The sequence below is a fragment of the Triturus cristatus genome, chromosome 10, assembly GCF_964204655.1.
Source record: "Triturus cristatus chromosome 10, aTriCri1.1, whole genome shotgun sequence".
Taxonomy (NCBI): Eukaryota; Metazoa; Chordata; class Amphibia; order Caudata; family Salamandridae; genus Triturus; species Triturus cristatus.
Genome location: NC_140593.1, coordinates 50,266,546 through 50,288,776, shown reverse-complemented (window position 1 = coordinate 50,288,776; position 22,231 = coordinate 50,266,546). Strand labels below are relative to the sequence as shown.

At 52.1% G+C, this 22,231-nt stretch overlaps 1 protein-coding gene across 5 annotated transcripts in view; it reads left to right on the top strand.

Annotated features, from left to right (window-relative positions):
* Positions 1-22,231, top strand: part of LOC146788809 (uncharacterized) — a 397,685-nt gene that overhangs the window by 305,682 nt on the left and 69,772 nt on the right. For all 5 annotated transcript variants that reach the window (XM_085630389.1, XM_085630386.1, XM_085630388.1 and 2 more), the window contains 4 exons: positions 8,797-8,865; positions 10,024-10,086; positions 18,872-18,997; positions 20,459-20,584. In XM_085630389.1, the coding sequence (XP_085486515.1) occupies positions 8,797-8,865; positions 10,024-10,086; positions 18,872-18,997; positions 20,459-20,584 (384 nt within the window). The remainder of the gene's footprint in view (positions 1-8,796; positions 8,866-10,023; positions 10,087-18,871; positions 18,998-20,458; positions 20,585-22,231) is intronic.

The following is a 22,231-nucleotide window of genomic DNA, read 5'->3' as shown; positions in this document are numbered from 1 at the left end:
CAAGCCGAAGCCCAGACCGCCGGTGACCGGACCGGAACCCACTGGGTCTATTGGGACAATGGCCTCCTATACAGCGAACAAAAGTCAGCCGAGCTAGGCGCAGCCCGAGTACTGGTGGTACCCCTGCGCTTCCGAAGCCTCCTCCTGGGCCTGGCCCACGATGTACCCTTGGCAGGACACTTAGGCCAAGACAAGACATATCAGCGATTAGTTACCCACTTCTATTGGCCCAAGATGCGAGCGAATGTAGAAGTCCACTGTAAGTCCTGCCTCACGTGCCAGGGCAGTGGGAAAAGTGGCGGAAAGCGCAAGGCCCCATTACAACCCTTTCCCGTTGTGAGTACCCCGTTTGAGCGGGTCGGCATCGACATCGTGGGACCCCTGGATCCGAAGACCGCCCAGGGCCACAGATTCATCCTCGTCCTGGTGGACCATGCCACCCGCTACCCCGAGGCCATTCCCCTCCGCACCGTGACGGCTCCCGTGGTGGGCCGGGCTCTCATGGGGATCTTCTCCCGTGTCGGATTCCCTCGCGAGGTTGTGAGTGATCGCGGCACTAACTTCATATCCCGCTACATGAAGTCCCTGTGGCAGCAGTTCGGAGTAACATATAAGTTCACGACCCCCTACCACCCCCAGGGCAACGGCCTGGTGGAACGCTTCAACCGAACCCTGAAGGGGATGATCCTGGGCCTCGAGGAGCCCCTGCGCCGAAGATGGGACGTCCTCCTCCCTTGCCTCCTGTTCGCGTACCGGGAAGTTCCCCAAAAGTCCCTGGGGTTCAGCCCATTCGAACTACTATACGGACACCCCGTCCGGGGGCCCCTGAGCCTGGTCAAAGAGGGCTGGGAGACAAGCCCCCGGGGGACCCCCCCTGATGTGTTCCGCTACATCCTGGCGCTCCGCAACCAGACCCGGAAGTTCAGAGAACTCGCGGAGGCTAACCTCGAGGCCAGCCAAGAAGAAATGAAGCGCTGGTATGACCAGAACGCAACTCTGGTCGAGTTCCAGCCGGGCCAGCAGGTTTGGGTCATGGCCTCGGTGAAACCCTGCGCCCTACAGGACAAATGGACTGGCCCCTTTAAGGTGATCGAGCGAAAGAGTCAGGTCACGTACCTGATCGATGTACAGTCCCCACGGAACCCCCTCCGGGTTCTCCACGTGAACCGTCTCAAGCCCCACTTTGTGAGAACGGAGTTGAGTTTGCTACTGGCCACCGATGATGGGGCGGAAGAAGACACTGAACCCCTGCCCGACCCCCTGTGCGCTAAAGACCTGGATGGTTCCGTGGAGGGAGTGAAACTGTCGACCACCCTCACTCCCCAACAGTCCGACGACTGTCGCCAGCTGCTCAGACAATTCGCAGACCTCTTCTCCCTCATCCCAAGGGTCACCGACTGGTGTGTCCACGACGTGGACACCGGTGACAGCCCACCTGTGAGACACCGAGCCTACCGGGTGCCTGACCGGGTCCGCACCTGCATCAAGACCGAGGTACAGAAGATGTTAACCCTTGGAGTGATCGAACCCTCCGATAGCCCCTGGGCCAGCCCGGTAGTCCTGGTCCCGAAAGCGGCCGCCCCTGGGGTCGCCCCCGAACTAAGATTCTGTGCGGACTACCGGGGGCTCAATGCGGTCACCCGAGCGGACGCTCACCCTATTCCCCGCGCAGACGAGCTCATCGACCGCCTGGGGGCCGCACGTTTCCTCAGCACCTTCGACCTGACCTGCGGTTACTGGCAGATTGCGCTCACGGAGGGAGCAAAAGAGCGCTCCGCCTTCTCCACACCAGATGGACACTACCGCTTCAGGGTCATGCCGTTCGGGATGAAATATGCCCCGGCCACTTTCCAGCGGTTGGTAAACAAGGTCCTGGCCGGACTCGAGGAGTTCAGCGCAGCGTACCTTGACGACATAGCCGTATTCAGCTCTCAATGGCACGAGCATCTCCAGCACCTCCGGCAAGTACTGCTGGCCCTGCGCCAAGCCGGCCTAACAGTGAAGGCCAGCAAATGCCAGCTCGGGCAAGGCTCCGTGGTCTACCTGGGGCATCAGGTGGGCAGCGGGCAGGTCGCCCCCCTCCAACCAAAGATCGACGCCATCAAGTCCTGGGAGCCCCCCACCACTCAGACGGAAGTCCGGGCCTTCCTGGGCCTCACAGGATACTATCGGAGGTTCATTAAAGACTATGGTAGCCTCGCAGGGCCTCTCACGGAGTTGACCTCCAAAAAGCTCCCGAAGAAGGTGCAGTGGACCCCCCCGTGCCAACAGGCGTTCGACGCCTTGAAAACCGCCATGTGCACCGCCCCAGTACTCAAGGCCCCCGACTACTCCCAAGAGTTTGTGGTCCAGACCGACGCATCGGAACACGGCATCGGAGCCGTCCTCTCGCAGTTCAACGACAAGGGCATAGATCAGCCCATAGCCTTCATCAGCCGAAGGCTGCTGCCTCGAGAACAGCGTTGGAGTACCACAGAACGAGAGACCTTCACCGTAATCTGGGCCCTCAAGAAACTACGGCCCTACTTGTTCGGAACCCACTTCCGAGTACAGACGGACCACCGGCCCTTGCGGTGGCTGATGCAGATGAGGTGAGAGAACCCCAAGCTATTACGATGGTCAATCTCCCTCCAAGGGATGGACTTCACTGTCGAGCATCGCCCCGGGGCGGATCATGCCAACGCCGACGGCCTGTCCCGGTTCTTCCGCTTCAGCGAGGAGAACCCCCCAGTGGATGGGTAGTTCTCCACGCCTTTCAGCTGGGGGGGACGCGTGTGAGGTCGGCCTCACGGCGTATGCCCTCCCGAACATCCAGCCCACCTGCAACCACCACCAAGACACGGCATCTCCGACTCCGGCCGCCCCAGCCACACAGACCCGAGGGCCGGCCAGAGTCCCAGACAGACTCGACACCCTACCACGCATGTCCAACCGAGGGAGCGGGAACCCCCGAGCCAGACCAAGAGGCGCCAGCCCAGTCACACCTCGGATCGCCTTCCCCCGGGAGGACTCGATCGGCCACCAGGCCCCTGGGGAGCAGGCGCCTCGCCTGCCGAGCGTCTGGGGACCCTCCCAGACCCACCTGAAAAGACTAAAGAAACGAGCGGCAGGAAATCCCGCCGAACCCCCTCAGTCACCAAAGGCCCCTCTCTGCGAGGACTCCGGACTTCAAAGGGCAGGGGGAGTATAATAGGGGGTGCCGGAGGAGCGAATGGTAGAGAAGACCTGGAACCATCGAAGCCTGCTGACGCTGTCGCAGCTCCCGAATACCGAACCACCTGGGCCTGCTGAGTGACTCGCGGCCCCCAGCCATTGAACCATCTGAGCCCTGCTGACGAGATCGCGGCTCCCGAACTCTGAACCACCTGGGCCTGCTGAGTGACTCGCGGCCCCCAGCCATTGAACCATCTGAGCCCTGCTGACGAGATCGCGGCTCCCGAACTCTGAACCACCTGGGCCTGCTGAGTGACTCGCGGCCCCCAGCCATTGAACCATCTGAGCCCTGCTGACGAGATCGCGGCTCCCGAACTCCGACTACCTGTGCCTGCTGAGTGACTCGCGGTGCTCCCCTCGAGGACGAATTGGCAAGAGATCGCCCAGAGAACCAACACCCTCCAGCTCGAGGATTGTGAGCTATCCGCAGGGTACTTTGCAGAGACACTACCTTCAAAGACTGTCCCGCTACCCCCATTCCCTTACCACCGATTTGTAGTATCTTGTGCCGCTGATGTACTACTTGCACCTTGGATCATAAAGATCCCTTGAAACCTTCGATAAAAGAACCTATCGTCCTACAAAGAATACGTGTGGTGTCACTCTGTTCGTAGTGTAAGCTCAGGGTGTGCGCGCCTGGTTCGGCCTACTTGGGAGAGGTGGGTCAAAGGGGTGGGCAAGACATGTATCGAACCCCCCTCCGGCGAACGCCTTTCCAACAAGTGCTTAGTCCGTGGGACCCTAGACGTCTTCATGGCCTCTTTGGCTTCTCATCGTTAGTTATGTGCTGTTCTTGCAATGTTCAGTCCGCATGACCCTAGATCTCTTCATGGACTCTCCAGCCTCTCGTCGTTAGTTATGTGCTGTGCTTGCAGTGTTTAGTCTGCGGGACAACAGTGGTCTTCATGGACTATCTAGTCTCTCGTCGTTAGTTACATGCTGTTCTTGCAGCTTTCAGTCCGCAGACCATAGAGATCTTCATGGACTCTCCAGCCTCTCGTCATCAGGTATGTGCTGTTCTTGCAGTGATCAGTCCGCAGGACCTTAGATCTCTTCATGGACTCTCCAGCCTCTCGTCGTTAGTTATGTGCTGTGCTTGCAGTGTTTAGTCTGCGGGACAACAGTGGTCTTCATTGACTGTCTAGTCTCTTGTCGTTAGTTACATGCTGTTCTTGCAGCTTTCAGTCCGCAGACCATAGAGATCTTCATGGACTCTCCAGCCTCTCGTCTTTAGTTATGTGCTGTTCTTGCAGTGTTCAGTCCGCGGGACCCTAGATCTCTTCATGGACTCTCCAGCCTCTCGTCGTTAGTTATGCGCTGTGCTTGCAGTGTTTAGTCTGCGGGACAACAGTGGTCTTCATTGACTGTCTAGTCTCTTGTCGTTAGTTACATGCTGTTCTTGCAGCTTTCAGTCCGCAGACCATAGAGATCTTCATGGACTCTCTGGCCTCTCATCGTTAGTTATGTGCTGATCTCTGGCATCTCATCATCAGGTATGTGCTGTTCTTGCAGTGTTCAGTCCGCGGGACTCTAGATCTCTTCATGGACTCTCCAGCCTCTCGTTGTTAGTTATGCGCTGTGCTTGCAGTGTTTAGTCTGCGGGACAACAGTGGTCTTCATGGACTGTCTGGTCTCTCGTCGTTAGTTATGTGCTGTTCTTGCAGTGCTTAGTCCGTGGGACCCTAGACGTCTTCGTGGCCTCTCCAGCCTCTCGTCGTTAGTTATGTGCTGTTCTTGCAGTGCTTAGTCCGCGGGACCCTAGATGTCTTCGTGGCCTCTCTGGCTTCTCATCGTTAGTTATGTGCTGTTCTCTGGCATCTCGTCGTTGGTTATGTGCTGTTTTTGCAGTGTTTAGTCCATGGGTCAGACATCTGACAGAATGCTACAATGCATTAATGTGGCAGTCATACATCTGCCATCTGCCTTGGTTTCTCAGTGATCCTTGGTGCAGGGTAGTGTTTGGGAGCTGACACCTCACAAATAAATGAATTATTTATTTGGTAGTTGGGCGTGGGAACCCTGAGTCGAGTTTGCTATGTGATTGTTGATTTTTCTCATCATTCTCATCTGACTAAGAGGTTCTAACTTGCTCATTCTTTGGACCAGGAACATAAAGATATATAGTAACTAGTTTACCAAAAAATAAGTAGTAAATCTGCACCTGTAGAAGCACTCCTTGACAGGGTGCAAATTTACTACTTTTTGGATTTCACAAACAATGGCAGTAGTAGGCTTGGAAAGTTGCACCAGTTTAGGTTTCCAGAGATACTACCGGCAATCAAACTCCCAAATGGTGTTGAGACGAATGCTTGCAAATAGTCTAACTATTGGCAATCACTTGGGGGTTGCATTCCAATCCATCGTTTTTCACCCACTGTGCCACTGTCGACAGAGTCCCACCTAATGCAAATTATTACTGGTACTTTTCATCCTGCTGCACCCTGCACACACTTCCAGTGCACATGCCTTCCAGTCACAGTGTGTAACATGGCACACACCGTACAGACCCCCAGTGCACATGACCTCCCAGTCACACAGCGCTAGTATAACCACACAGCGCTAGCCTAACATGGCACACCCCTCACAATGTACAGACCCCCAGTGCTCATGACCTCCCAGTCACGCTGCATTGGCCCAACATGGTACCTCCCACACCCTGTATAGACTCCAGTGCATATGTTTCCCATTCATACGGTGCTAGCCCAACATAGCCCTTGCACTGGTTATCATCTGTCAGCCACCCACCATCAGCACCGTCACGTGGCTAAAGCCACCCTTTATTATAGGAGTAGGTCCACTGTGGGTGCCCTCTGTGGATGAGGTCCACTGTGGGTGCCCTCTGTGGATGAGGTCCACTGTGAGTGCCCTGTATGGAGGAGGTCCACTGTGGGTGCCCTCTGTGGAGGAGGTCCACTGTGGGTACCCTCTGTGGATGAGGTCCACTGTGGGTGCCCTCTGTGGAGGAGGTCCACTGTGGGTACCCTCTATGGAGGAGGTCCACTGTGGGTACCCTCTATGGAGGAGGTCTACTGTGGGTGCCCTCAGTGGAGGAGGTCCACTGTGGGTGCCCTCTGTGGAGGAGGTCCACTGTGGGTGCCCTCTGTGGAGGAGGTCCACTGTGGGTGCACTCTGCGGAGGAGGTCCACTGTGGGTGCCCTCTGTGGAAGAGGTCCACTGTGGGTGCCCTCAGTTGAGGAGGTCCACTGTGGGTGCCCTCAGTTGAGGAGGTCCACTGTGGGTGCCCTCTGTGGAGGAGGTCCACTGTGGGTGCCCTCGGTGGAGGAGGTCCACTGTGGGTGCCCTCGGTGGAGGAGGTCCACTGTGGGTGCCCTCTGTGGAGGAGGTCCACTGTGGGTGCCCTCTGTGGAGGAGGTCCACTGTGGGTTCCCTCTGTGAAGGAGGTCCACTGTGGGTGCCCTCAGTGGAGGAGGTCCACTGTGGGTGCCCTCTGTGGAGGAGGTCTACTGTGGGTGCCCTCAGTGGAGGAGGTCCACTTTGGGTGCCCTCAGTGGAGGAGGTCCACTGTGGGTACCCTCTGTGGATGAGGTCCACTGTGGGTGCCCTCAGTGGAGGAGGTCCACTGTGGGTGCCCTCAGTGGAGGAGGTCCACTGTGGGTGCCCTTTGTGGATGAGGTCCACTGTGGGTGCCCTCTGTGGAGGAGGTCCACTGTGGGTGCCCTCTGTGGAGGAGTTCTACTGTGGGTGCCCTCAGTGGAGGAGGTCCACTGTGGGTGCCCTCAGTGGAGGAGGTCCACTGTGGGTGCCCTCAGTTGAGGAGGTCCACTGTGGGTGCCCTCTGTGGAGGAGGTCCACTGTGGGGGCCCTCTGTGGAGGAGGTCTACTGTGGGTGCCCTCAGTTGAGGAGGTCCACTGTGGGTGCCCTCTGTGGAGGAGGTCCACTGTGGGGGCCCTCTGTGGAGGAGGTCTACTGTGGGTGCCCTCTGTGGAAGAGGTCCACTGTGGGTGCCCTGTATGGAGGAGGTCCACTGTGGGTGCCCTCTGTGGAGGAGGTCTACTGTGGGTGCCCTCTGTGGAAGAGGTCCACTGTGGGTGCCCTGTATGGAGGAGGTCCACTGTGGGTGCCCTCTGTGGAGGAGGTCCACTGTAGGTGCCCTCTGTGGAGGAGGACCACTGTGGGTGCCCTCTGTGGACGAGGTCCACTGTGGGTGCCCTCTATGGCGGAGGTCTACTGTGGGTGCCCTCTGTGGAGGAGGTCCACTGTGGGTGCCCTGTATGGCCAGCAGAGCCCTTACTACTGTGCGTGAATAGGAGAGAGTTTAAGGCAGGCACAGCTATAGCTGAGGCCAGCATTGATTTACAGAGAGGCAGGTACTGGGTGAAGACAGGCTCTCTTGATTTATAGTACAGAGAGGAAGGTGCTGGGTGTAGACAGGCCCTCTTGAGTTATAGCACAGAGTGGCAAGTAGTGGGTGAAGACTGACACTCTTGAGCCCCACCCCACAGCTGTAAACTCATAGCACAGAGGGAGACTGGGCCACTGAGCCAACGGGCACCCCACTTCCACTCTCACGTACATCTGCAGGGCTAGGCTACCAGGCCGCTCACTAGTAAAGAAATTTAGGGGGCCACATGAGCTTGACATGACTCCCCTGGTGGCCACGGAGGCCTGTGGACACAGTTAAGCTGTTACTGGGCTTGTAAAAATGACAATATGTCTTGCTGGGCGTGGGCAAATGTGAATAGTTAATTAAACTTGGAACTGGAAATTCCTGCTACTGTTCTATTGGAAAAGGAAATGTACGTGATAGGAATTTCTGATGTGCATTGATAAGCATAGCAGATATATATTGATAGGGATTCCAGATAGGCATTGATAGGCATTCCAGATAGGAATTGATAGGCAATTCTGATATGCATCGATAAGCATTCCAGATAAGAATCAATAGCTCTTGCAGATATGCATTGATCGGCCTTCCAGATATGCATTAATAAGTATTTCAGATATGCATTGGTAGGCATTCCAGATAGGCATTCCAAATAGGCACTGATAGGCATTCCAGATAGGCACTAGTAGGAATTCCAAATAGGCATTGATAGGCATTTATAGGCATTCCAGAGATACATTGATAGGCATTCCAGATAGGCATAAATAGGCATTCCAGAATGTTTCTCTGTTTGATAATGCCTGCTTGGGTTTTGAGACATATTATGACATAATCTCCTGGATGACTACTTCAAATCCTAATATCTTGAAAGCTGCCTAGTAGGGGTAGCTTGTGCAGTGCAGTTTGGTTATTATTTGGGATGGACTCTCTGAGGGCCAATCAACAAGAAGCTGAACTCCCATTGGTCCACGTCCTAGTTAAGTGTGCAGCATAGGCAGCAGTCTATGGAAACCCAGGGGACACTAACATAGATAAAGTAGAAGAGATTTCATATCTTATCTTTGGCCTCTGTGAAAGCCATCCCAGCTCGGGTTAGATATAATATTGCCCGCGCGCACAAATATACCCACACTCTCATTGTCTTTCACACACACATACATGCTTATGGGAAGGTCTCTGTACAGATAGAATGAGGGATGTATCCAGAAAGATTGACTTATTTGCTTCTGTTTCTCAGTAGAGAGAAGAGGACAGAAGCCCCAACACCCGCTTCACGAGCTGACAACAAGGACCAGCTCTCGTCCAGGTAACTCCCACCCACAGTCTCTTCCTTTCCACAAGGGCCTGTCCCTTTATATCCCCTGTCAGGTGTGAGTGGCTCATCCAATCCTGGTTGTTGCTTTTGCATCTTGGTGCTGCTGGTTTGGCCATAAATAGCAGTCCTGCGAGTGTCAGATACAGATGAAAGATAGTGTAATGATGATAGACACCTCTCGTAGGCCCAAAATACTTAGGGGCTTATTTATGGGCCCTTGTGTCACTTTTGCACCGCCGGTGCGTCACTTTTTGTGATGCAGCAGCGGTGTAAGAAATGCGCCATGTTGCGTCATATTTACAAAGTGATGCATCTAGGTAGATGCGTCACTTTGTAACCCCCTGCGCCACATTATACCTGCGCCAGGTGTAATGTATGCAGGGGGGGCATTCTGACGCAAGAAAGGGTCGTAGAAGTGACGCAGTGAAATCTATGAGATTTCACTGCTCCACTTCTAGGACACAAATACGTCAATATCTTATGCCTGCATCACAGCAGGCGTGAGACTGATGCAGGCACATTTAACATAGGACTAGCCCATATGTAATGAACCATTGCTGGAGATGCGTCACTTTTGTGACACACTCCAGCAATGCGTCATTTTTGTGCCTACAGATACGTCAGAAATACAGATGTATTTGTAACTCCTTGCGACATGATGCGCCATAATGTAAATATGACGCATCAATGGTGTTGCAAGGAGGGCGCAATGAAAAGTGACGTATCGCTGTTTTCTTGCAGCGATGCATCACTTTTCATAAATGAGGGCCTTTAATCCCAACTCCGTTACTGCATGGGAGAAACAACCTCCCTATACAACTCCTCTACAGCAACACCGCTCCCAACCGTCCCACTCCAGAACACAACCACCCCACCAATACGGCATGGGAGAACAAAACCTCCCTGTACAACTCGTCTACAGCAATACCTCTCCAAACCGCCCCTCTCCAGAACACAGCCACTCCACCGTTCTAGTATCTCATGCCCACCTTTGGCATTCCACTGCCAGCCAGTAGCGATACCACAGACATGACTTGAGGAGCTACTAACTCATGACATGAGGCTGTGAGAGATCCCGGGTGAGTGAGGTGGCAGGGCTGGCAGGGTGCTTGTTATGCCCTGACACGTGTTTTATCTTGCCCTTGATAGGGAGAAGAACGTGAAGATGGAGTCCCCTCTGATAGTCGTCTCACCTGAGTTGACATGGGACAGGTAAGATGTGCAGTCAATGTGCTGGAGACTGTTCAGTCTATCTTGTGTGTGTGTGTGTGTGTGTGTGTGTGTGTCTGTGTGTGTGTGTGTGTGTAGTGTGTAGCTGTTCAATACATTTTCTAGTCTGTGTGCACGCTTGAGTGGATCCGTGTGTGTGACAGAGAGACAATAATGTAATGAGAAATATCATTAGTGATGCCATCAATGATGTCATTTAACATGTGATGAGTGTTGTAATATGTGAGATGAGTGTATGGTGAGGGAGCAAATTATAAGTAGCTCAATAAAACAATAGTGGGTGAATTTCAGCATGTTTTGTTTTTTCATTGTTCGTTTTCAGATTATTACAATACCTAACTATAACGTCACTTCAACCTCTGTGTTTTTTCAGTGAATTTCTGAGGTTTTTTTCAATGTAAAGTAAAATCTTATTGCTATACCTAACTATAAGGTCACTTTAAACTTTGATTTTATCAGTGGATTTCTAGGTTATTTTTTAACATTAAGTACAACTTTCCTACCATATTTAACTATAACATTACTTCAACCTTTGTGTTTTTTCAGTGAAATTCAGTTTTTTAAATCATATTCACCCAACTTCTTCACTGAGTACAGCTTGTGATTTTGTTGGCTTGAAGGGACAGTGTGTAGAAAAACCTGCACTACGAGTACACAAAAGAAAATAAGGCATTGCCCGTGTTTTTTTGCACTCAAACTATGAAGTGTTTTCTTCCCAGAGTGAGAACTCACAGCATCCTTGGGCCAGCAGATAGTACCCGAGGGAACAGAGCACTTTCATAAAGCAATGTAATGCCTTAGATCGCCATCTATTGGTAGCATTTATTTATTGCAAAAGGCCCACAGACTGCCTTTCTAGATCTGGCCTTTAAGACCGCTTTAGTTGTTTTGACTGACTTTTGATTTACAAAATAAATCATGTCTGATATACATTCACAGAGGGAGTTTTGATCAGCAGGCCTCATCAATTGGTCTGTTGAACTGTCAGTGCAATTTTGCTTCCAGCCCCGACAGGATGGGGGAGCTGGTCAGCCCACTTATCCACTGGCTCCCTTCACTTTGAGTGACTGCACAAAGCTTGTGCACTTTGTTTATTTCTGCTCTAAAAACGTTCCTTTCTCCTCAGTGACAAAGCTCAGATTCAGCCTCAAAGTTCTTGTGTCAGAACTTCCATGTATCCCCTTGGGTCCTCCGTCTCCATTGTCCACCCCAAAATTGTTCTCCCGCGTCTTCCTCTCCCCTTTCTCCTCTACTACCATTTATAACACCTCCCTCCTGGTCAGAGTTCCGTCACTTTGTAGCTATGTGGGGTTCACATTCATTCCTAAAGTGGTTCAAGTCTGTCATTCAGAAGTGCAGACCTGACTCAGTTTAGGACCGAAAGGGTTGACTCAAGAAAGAAAATGGAGAGCGGTGTGGGACACAAGACGGACCAACAGCCCACACTGACGGTGCAATGAAGAGAGTAAGGACATAAACCATGGAAACTCTTCCTTGGCTCAGGTGCGTCTCAATGGTTGGTACCTACAGGCTACAACTGGACAATTGACATATATCTGAAGTCACTTGCTGGTTATGGCTGGACACTTGTAGGATTCGGCATCATACCGGTAGGATATTAGAGGACTCCTCTATGACATGCCAGGACACCTGTGGAATGGACCAGCGCACCTGTGAATTATTCCAGTTTCTGTAGGGCCTGCCAGTACACCTGTGGAATGGACCGCATACCTGTGAATTGTTTTACAGTGCCAGTGAGGCCTGCCAGTACACCTGTGGAATGGACCGCATACCTGGGAATTGTTTTACAGTGCCAGTGGGGCCTGCCAGGACACCTGTGGAATGGACAGCACACCTGTGAATTATTCCACAGTGCCTGTGGGGCTTGCCAGGACACCTGTGGAATGGTCTAGCACACCTGTGGATTATTCCACGGTGCCTGTGGAGCCTGCCAGGACACCTGTGGAATGGACCAGCACACCTGTGGATTATTCCAGTGTCGGTAGGACCAGCCAGGACACCTGTGGAATGGACCAGCACACCTGTGACTTATTCCACAGTGCCTGTGGGGCCTGCCCCAACATCTGTGGAATGGACCAGCACACCTGTGAATTATTCGACGGTGCCTTTGGGGCCTGCCAGGACAGCTGTGGAATGGACCAGCACACCTGTTAATTATTCAACAGTGCCTGTGAGGTCTGCCAGTACACGAGTCGAATGAACCAGCACGCCTTTGGATTATTACACAGTGCCTGCAGGGCCTGCGAGGACACGACTGGAAGGGACCAGCACACCTGTCAATTATTCCACAGTGCCTGTGGGGCCTGCCAGGACACCTGTAGAATGGACCAGCACACCTGTGGATTATTCCACAGTGCTTGTGATGCCTTCCAGGACAGCTGTGGAATGGACCGTCACACCTGTGAGTTATTCCACATTGACTGTAGGGCGTGCCCCGACATCTGTGGAATGGACTAGCACACCTGTGAATTATTCCACAGTGCCTGCAGGGCCTGCCAGGACACGACTGGAAGGGACCAGCACACCTGTCAATTATTCCACAGTGCCTGTGGGGCCTGCCAGGACACGACTGGAAGGGACCAGCACACTTGTGGGTTATTCCACAGTGCCTGTGAGGTCCTCCAGGACACCTGTGGAATGGACCAGCACACCTGTGAATTATACCAGTGTCTATAGGACCTGCCAGGACACCTGTGGAATAGACCAGCACACCTGTGAATTATTCCACAGTGCCTGTGGGGCCTGTCCCGACATCTGTGGAATGGACAGCGCACCTGTGAATTATTTCACAGTGCCTGTGGGGCCTGCCAGGACAGCTGTGGAATGGACCAGCACACCTGTGAGTTATTCCACAGTGCCTCTGAGGTCTGCCAGGAAACGGTTGGAATGGACCAGCACACCTATGAATTATTCCACAGTTCCTGTAGGGCCTGCCCCAACATCTGTGGAATGGACCATCACGCCTTTGAATTATTCCACAGTGCCTGTGGGACCTGCCCCAACATCTGTGGAATGGACCAACACACCTGTGGATTATTCCACTGTCTGTAGAACTTGTGGAATGGACAAGCACACCTCTGAATTATTCCACAATGTTTGTAGGGCATGCCAGGACACCTGTGGAATGGACAGCAACCTGTGAATTATTCCTCAGTGCCTGTGAGGCCTGCCAGGACACTTATGGAATGGACCAGCACATCTGTGAATTATTCCACAGTGCCAGTGAGGTCTTCTAGGACACCTGACGAATGGACCAGCACACCTGTGAATTATTCCACGGTGCCTACGAGGCCTGCCAGGGCACTTATGGAATGGACCAGCACACCTGTGAATTATTCCACGGTGCCTACGAGGCCTGCCAGGACACTTATGGAATGGACCAGCACACCAGTGAATTATTCCACAGTGCCTGTGAGGTCTTCCCGAACACATGTGGAATGCACCAGCACACCTGTGGATTATCCCAGTGTCTGTAGGACCTGCTATCACACCTGTGAATTATTCCACAGTGCCTGTGGGGCCTGCCTTGACATCTGTGGAATGGACAGCACACCTGTAAATTATTCCAAAGTGCTTGTGAGGCCTGCCAGGACATCTGTGGAATGGACCACCACACTTGTGAATTATTCCCCTGTGTCTGTAGGACCTGCCAGGACACCTGCGGAATGGACCAGCACACCTGTGGATTATCCTAGTGTCTATAGGACCTGCCAGGACACCAGTGGAATAGACCAGCACACCTGTTAATTATTCCACAGTGCCTGTGGGGCCTGCCAGGGCAGCTGTGGAATGGACCAGCACACCTGTGAGTTATTCCACATTGACTGTAGGGCCTGCCCCGACATCTGAGGAATGGACCAGCACACCTGTGAATTATTCCACAGTGCCTGTGGGGCCTGCCAGGACACCTGTGGAATGGACCAGCACACCTGTGGATTATTCCACATTGCCTGTGGGGCCTGCCAGGACACCTGTGGAATGGACTAGCACACCTGTGGATTATTCCACAGTGCCTGCAGGGCCTGCCAGGACACGGGTGGACTGGACCAGCACACCTGTGAATTATTCCACAGTGCCTGTGGGGCCTGCCAGGACACCTGTGGAATGCACCAGCACACCTGTGAATTATTTAACAGTGCCTGTGGTGCCTGCCCCTACATCTGAGGAATGGACCAGCACACTTGTGAATTATTCCCCTGTGTCTGTAGGGCCCACCAGGACACCTGTGGAATGGACCAGCACACCTGTGAGTTATTCCACAGTGTCTGTGGGGCCTGCCAGCACACCTGTGGATTATTAAACAGTGCCTGTAGTGCCTGCCCCTACATCTGAGGAATGGACCAGCACACCTGTGAGTTATTCCACAGTGTCTGTGGGGCCTGCCAGGACACCTGCGGAATGGACCAGCACACCTGTGGATTATCCTAGTGTCTGTAGGACCTGCCAGGACACCTGCGGAATAGACCAGCACACCTGTTAATTATTCCACAGTGCCTGTGGTGCTTGCCAGGGCAGCTGTGGAATGGACCAGCACACCTGTGAGTTATTCCACAGTGCCTGTGGGGCCTGCCAGGGCAGCTGTGGAATGGACCAGCACACCTGTGAGTTATTCCACAGTGCCTGTGGGGCCTGCCAGGGCAGCTGTGGAATGGACCAGCACACCTGTGAGTTATTCCACATTGACTGTAGGGCCTGCCCCGACATCTGAGGAATGGACCAGCACACCTGTGAATTATTCCACAGTGCCTGTGGGGCCTGCCAGGACACCTGTGGAATGGACCAGCACACCTGTGGATTATTCCACGGTGCCTGTGGAGCCTGCCAGGACACCTGCGGAATGGACCAGAACACCTGTGGATTATCCTAGTGTCTATAGGACCTGCCAGGACACCTGTGGAATGGACCAGCACACCTGTGAGTTATTCCACATTGACTGTAGGGCCTGCCCCGACATCTGAGGAATGGACCAGCACACCTGTGGATTATTCCCTTGTGTCTGTAGGGCCTGCCAGGACACCTGTGGAATGGACCAGCACACCTGTGGATTATTCCACAGTGCCTGTGGGGCCTGCCAGGACATCTGTGGAATGGACCAACACACCTGTGGATTATTCCACAGTGCCCGTGGGGCCTGCCAGGACATCTGTGGAATGGACCAGCACACCTGTGAATTATTCCACAGTGCCTGTGGGGCCTGCCAGGACATCTGTGGAATGGACCAACACACCTGTGGATTATTCCACAGTGCTTGTGAGACCTGCCAGGACACGGGTGGACTGGACCAGCACACCTGTGAATTATTCCACAATGCCTGTGGGGCCTGCCAGGACATCTGTGGAATGGACCAGCACACCTGTGAATTATTCAACAGTGCCTGTGGTGCCTGCCCCGATATCTGAGGAATGGACCAGCACACTTGTGAATTATTCCCCTGTGTCTGTAGGGCCTGCCAGGACACCTGTGGAATGGACCAGCACACCTGTGAGTTAGTCCACAGTGCCTGTGGGGCCTGCCAGGACACCTGTGGAATGGACCAGCACACCTGTGAATTATTCCACAGTGCCTGTGAGGCCTGCCAGGACACCTGTGGAATGGACCAGCACACGTGTGGATTATTTCAGTGTCTGTGGGACCTACCAGGACACATGTGGAATGGACCAGCACACCTGTGATGTATTCCACAGTGCCTGTGGGACCTGCCAGGACACTTGTGGAATGGACCAACACACCTGTGAATTATTCCAGTGTCTGTAGAACCTGTGTAATGGACCAGCACACCTCTGAATTATTCCACAATGTTTGTAGGGCATGCCAGGACACATGTGGAATGGACAGCCACCTGTGAATTATTCCTCAGTGCCTCTGAGGCCTGCCAGGACACGGGTGGAATGGACTAGCACATGTGTGAATTATTCCACAGTGCCTGTACATAAACAATCAATGGCATTTTGCTTTTTCTATGTGTGCTGCACAAAGCAGCAAACATGGAATAAGCAAAAACGAGGAGAAATAAAACATTTCTCCTCGTTTTGCCAACTTAAGACCAGGATTTTCCTGGTCTTAATTTAGGCGCTGCCTCCTCTGTATGCCACCCTTGTACATAGGGGGTAGCGTTAAATACAATGGGTGTTGCGGTGGAACGCCCACCGCAACACCCACTACATGCCCCTTCCATGCTAAACATAGTGTGAAAGGGTGCCTTATGTACAAGGAAGCGTTAAGCCACATCAAGTGGCTTAACGCTGCCTTGTACATAAGGCAAGGCACCTATCGCCACGGGAATGTCACAAAAAGGGATGTTCATGTGGCCATAGGGGCTTGTACGTATGCCCCTTGGTGTTTAATTTGGTGCTATACTTCAGGGAACCTTAAGTTGGATTCATATATTCACACTGTCAAACAATGACATTGCATATTTTAACTCGCTGACTCCGCACCACCCCTAAACACTATCCACCCGTGTCCCCCTCACAAGCCCTAAACACCATCCAGTTTACCACCCTTGAAATTTGCACCATGGCTAAAGTACAGCTATCACTGATGCCTAAACTCCACACATCCCTGAACCATGAGAGCCCTTTCTTCCCCTAAACTCCACCCATTCTGAACCCGAAAACGCCCTCAGCACACCCAAACTACAACATCTCTGACCTCTAAACTCCACCCATCCCTGAATCCTAAAAGCACTTTTTACCCCTAGGCTCCTCTCATCTCTGAATCCTAAAAGCCCTTCCCTATCCTAAACTCTACCCATCCCTGAACCCTAAAAACTCCTTTCTATGCCAACCCCCCTCCAATCCCAGAACCATTAAAACTCCCTCACCACCCCTAAACTCCCTTAACCTTCAAACCATCTAACCATCCTTAAACACCACACACCACTGACCCCAAAAAACTTTCACCACCCCTGAACAACACTCATCCCAGATCCCTACAAAAGTCACTAACCCTAAACAACCATCTGTGCCAGACCCCTAGAAACTCCTCCACTCCGAAACCCTAAAAACCTCTCACCACCCCTAAACTCCACTCATCCCTGAACACAAAAATCAAATTTTTATATCTAAATTCCACCTATCCTATAACCCATAAAACCCCTCTCTACACTAAAGTCTACCCATTCCTGAACCTGAAAACTCCCTGTACACATAAACTCCACCAATGACCCCTAAAACGCTCACCACCCCTAACCTCCAGCCATTCCTGCACCGTAAAAACTCTTCACCACCCTTAATTTTTACCAATCACTGAACCTTAAAAAACCCCTCACTAGCCCTAAACGGCCCATCTGTTTACCCTAAAACCCCTCATCAGCCTTAAACTCCATTCATCTGTGAACCCTAAAAACCCCTCACCACCCCTAAACTCCACCCGTCCATGAACCCTAAAAAACCCTTTCTACACCTGAACTCCTACCATCCCTGACCCCTAAAATTCCACATCACCCCTAAACATCACCCATCCCTGAACCCAAAAAAAACCTCAATACTCCTAAACTTCACTTAATTGTAATATAATTATGGAGTTCTCCTTAAAATCATCTTTTCTTTAACATGTTTCCTTACATTTTCGATTTGTTTGTCTTTCTTTAAAATTGTCTTTCTTTAAAATTCGTTTTCTATGATTTGGTTTCCTCCAATGTGGTTTCTCAGTTTTTGTTCTCTTAGTCGCTCTAAATATCCAGAAGGATTTCTCTTCCAGAAGCCTGGTTATTTTCTTCTAGAGACTACAAGACATTTTAGGTGACCCGCAAACCACTCTCTACCCCCTTCCTTTCCTCTTTGTTCCTGGTTCCCAGTTCTAGACAATCAGTGATCGAGAACATGCACTGCAAGGCTTGGGACCACGGTGTGGTCCGTCTCTCTAGAACCCACACAGCTCACTCTGGCAATGGCAGCTTTGTCTCAGAAATCAAGATTTCTCAAATTGTTTCTCAAATCTTCAAGGTAGAGAGCCCTCCTAGATCCAGGTGACCTCTAACATAAACCCCCAAAAATAAAAACCTCGGGTGTAGCCAACAGTAAATGTGGTCTCCTTGCGACTAAGGTCCCTGCTTCCTCCCACAAGGGTCTAGGAGCCCAGTTCCCTCTAGAGTGAAGTCTTGGAGGGATATGTGTGGTCACCAGCTGCACTACTGGACTCTGTGGCTCCACTGTATTCGGTTGTGTCTTTAGCTGGGTTACTTAGTTCCACTTCAGAATAATTTGCATCCTTATAAATATTTCATATCCCACTCACCTTGAAAGAAAGTTCAGTGTATTTTAATGTTTGGCATGTAATATTCCAGTGCTGTTTAATTAGGAACCTCTGGAGTTCTCCCTCACAGCATGAGTCCAGACCAGGGCTACACTGTTCCTTCGCCTCCGAACATTCACAGCTAGACCTGAGTCGATCCAGAGCCAGGTTTCTGCACTCCTCACTGCTCCCCATCAATCAAGCCCCCCAGTGAGCTCTGCATTGCTCAAAAATAGGGCTCTAGTATGGGGTCTCTGTACTCAGCATCGCTCTCCCTACCTCTACGTCCCACAGTGAGCTCTGTGTTGCCCCAGTACGGGGTCTCTGTACTCAGCACTGTCCTCTCTACCTCTGCCTCCGACAGTGAGCTCCGCTTCGCTCCAGAAAGAGGTATCTGTACTCAGCACTGTTCTACCTACCTCTAAGAACAACATTGAGGTTTGCTTTAGCTCTTGTTGGGCATCGAGGGCTTCCACTGAAATCTTAACCAGTTTTTCTCCTTCCTGTCCAGGTACAGCTCAGACTCAGGGGACAAACCCAGAGCCACGACGTCCACAACCACCGTCACCAGAGAGTCCCATTATGAGAGTCCGAAAGACGCAGAGGCCTCCAAGCCAGATTCCTACACCAACAGCAGGTGAGTAGCTTGTGCCGTGTCAGAGAGATGGCTGGGTGTCGGAGGTCAAATCCGTGCTACACGGAGAAGACTTTCTAATTGTGATGTCCATGGCGAGGTAGAAAACCTGGAATCAGTTTGACATCTTGTGAATAATTCCGGGGACGGTTATACTGACTCGCAAGAGGGACTCATCCCCTGGGCAGCACTGAGTGAGGTATGTCCACTATGACCGCTGTCTGGGGTAGGGTGCAGAAGTAGTTCATGGCCCTAGTCTCTTCTTCATGGACTGAGACCCTATCCCAGAAGCACCAACGATTGACAATACCAGAGTTGCGGAGAGGGGCAGAAGGTCACTGGGGATCATTCTTGTCTGCCCTCCACAGAGGGCATTTCAGATGAGAGGGGCTTTCAGCAGATGTCACTGATCACGCCTCTAAACTCGTGCTTTGTGGACACTGAGCTCCTCGGGCGCTTCTACCTGGAGCGAGATCCACAGAAAGACCCAAGCAATGGGACAAACTTGAAGGCTCAATCAATCAAGGATTTATAAAGTGCGGCAAACCACATGTGAGGGTCTCGAGGCACTGGAGTTGCTCGCTTCTTCGTGGTGATCTGTTCATTTGAACAACCAGGCCCGAGTCCTCTCCTGAATTGCCGAAGTGATGAGTCAATTCTGAGGTGCATAGGCAGGTCATTCCAAGCTTTGGCGACCCGGTGTCAGAAGGAGCATCCTCAACTGTTGCCACAGCGGATCCAGGGGTGTCTGTGCGGTAGAGAGAGGCGGATCCTAGGTGTCAAGTAGGTTGGTGGAAGGTCATGCGTTTGTTGAGGTATGCTGATCCTTCGTTGTGCAGGGCTTTGAATGCGCGTATCAGCATCTTCAACTGGCCTCTCTTCTGGATCAGGAGCCAGTGTAGCTTCTTCAGGTGGGGTGTGATGGGGGTCCGTCTTGGGAGGTCGAGTGTGATTCTTGCTGTCGAGTTTTGTATTGTCTGTCTCTTCAGGAGGCTGAGTTCCTCCTGCTCCTCTCTTACTTTAGGTGATACTAAGAGAGTCAGTAATGGGACATAATTGAAGAGTGAGCTCCCCGAGCTGCCCAGGGATGCAGCTGATGATGAATCAACTTGGTGTTTCTCTGCAAAAGAGCGAATATTAAGGGTCCATACACCTCCACATGTGGTACTCTCCATCGACCAAGCCCACAGTCTAAATGACCTTTATTTCTGACCTTCCATGTTCTCTGTGGTGTCTGCCTCCGACAGTGAGCTCCGCTTCGCTCCAGAAAGGGGTATCTGTACTCAGCACTGTCCTCTCTACCTCTGCCTCCGACAGTGAGCTCCGCTTCGCTCCAGAAAGGGGTATCTGTACTCAGCACTGTTCTACCTACCTCTAAGAACCACATTGAGGTTTGCTTTAGCTCTTGTTGGGCCTCGAGGGCTTCCACTGAAATCTTAACCAGTGTTTCTCCTTCCTGTCCAGGTACAGCTCAGACTCAGGGGACAAACCCAGAGCCACGACGTCCACAACCACCGTCACCAGAGAGTCCCATTATGAGAGTCCGAAAGACGCAGAGGCCTCCAAGCCAGATTCCTACACCAACAGCAGGTGAGTAGCTTATGCCGTGTCATAGAGATGGATGGGTGTCGGAGGTCGAATCCGTGCTACACGGAGAAGACTTTCTAATTGAGATGTCCATGGCGAGGTAGAAAACCTGGAATCAGTATGACATCTTGTGAATAATTCCGGGGACGGTTATACTGACTCGCAAGAGGGACTCATCCCCTGGGCAGCACTGAGTGAGGTATGTCCACTATGACCGTTGTCTGGGGTAGGGTGCAGAAGTAGTTCATGGCCCTAGTCCCTTCTTCATGGACTGAAACCCTATCCCAGAAGCACCAACGATTGACAATACTAGAGTTGCGAAGAGGGGCAGAAGGTCACTGGGGTCATTCTCGTCTGCCCTCCACAGAGGGCATTTCAGATGAGAGGGGCTTTCAGCAGATGTCACTGATCACGCCTCTAAACTCCTGCTTTGTGGACACTGAGGTCCTCGGGCGCTTCTACCTGGAGCGAGGTCCACAAAAAGACCCAAGTAATAGGACAAACTTGAACGCTCAATCAATCAAGGATTTATAAAGTGCGGAAAACCACATGTGAGGGTCTCGAGGCACTGGAGTTGCTCGCTTCTTCGTGGTGATCTGTTAATTTGAACAACCAGGCCCGAGTCCTCTCCTGAATTGCCGAAGCGATGAGTCAATTCTGAGGTGCATAGGCAGGTCATTCCAAGCTTTGGCCACCAGGTGTCAGAAGGAGCATCCTCAACTGTTGCCACAGCGGATCCGGGGGTGTCTGTGCGGTACAGAGAGGCGGATCGTAGGTGTCTAGTAGGTTGGTGGAAGGTCATGCGTATGTTGGGGTTTGCTGATCCTTCGTTGTGCAGGGCTTTGTATGTGTGTATCAGCATCTTCAACTGGCCTCTCTTCTGGATCGGGAGCCAGTGTAGCTTCTTCAGGTGGGGTGTGATGTGGGTCTGTCTGGGGAGGTCGAGTGTGATTCTTGCTGTCGAGTTTTGTATTGTCTGTCTCTTCAGGGGGCTGAGTTCCTCCTGCTCCTCTCTTACTTTGGGTGATACTAAGAGAGTCAGTGATGGGACATAATTGAAGAGTGAGCTCCCCGAGCTGCCCAGGGATGCAGCTGATGATGAATCAACTTGGTGTTTCTCTGCAAAAGAGCGAATATTAAGGGTCCATACATCTCCACATGTGGTACTCTCCATCGACCAAGCCCACAGTCTAAATGACCTTTATTTCTGATCTTCCATGTTCTCTATGGTGTGTGACCCCCCTGAGAGTATAACCTTGAGGTCTGATCTTCCCTGTCCTCCGTCTGGGGTGTGTGAGCCCCCTGAGAGTAAGAACTTTGAGGTGCATGAATGTGTAATGCCTCGTTGGAGGTTGGTCAAGGCACAGCTCCTCACTGGAGGTGCACGGATGTGTAATGCCTCATTGGAGATTGGTCAAGGCACAGCTCCTCACTGGAGGTGCACGAATGTATAATGCCTCATTGGAGGTTGGTCAATGCACAGCTCCTCACTGGAGGTGCACGGATGTGTAATGCCTCATTGGAGGTTGATCAATGCACACCGCCTCACTGGAGGTGCACGAATGTGTAATGCCTCATTGGAGGTTGATCAATGCACACCGCCTCACTGGAGGTGCACGAATGTGTAATGCCTCATTGGAGGTTGATCAA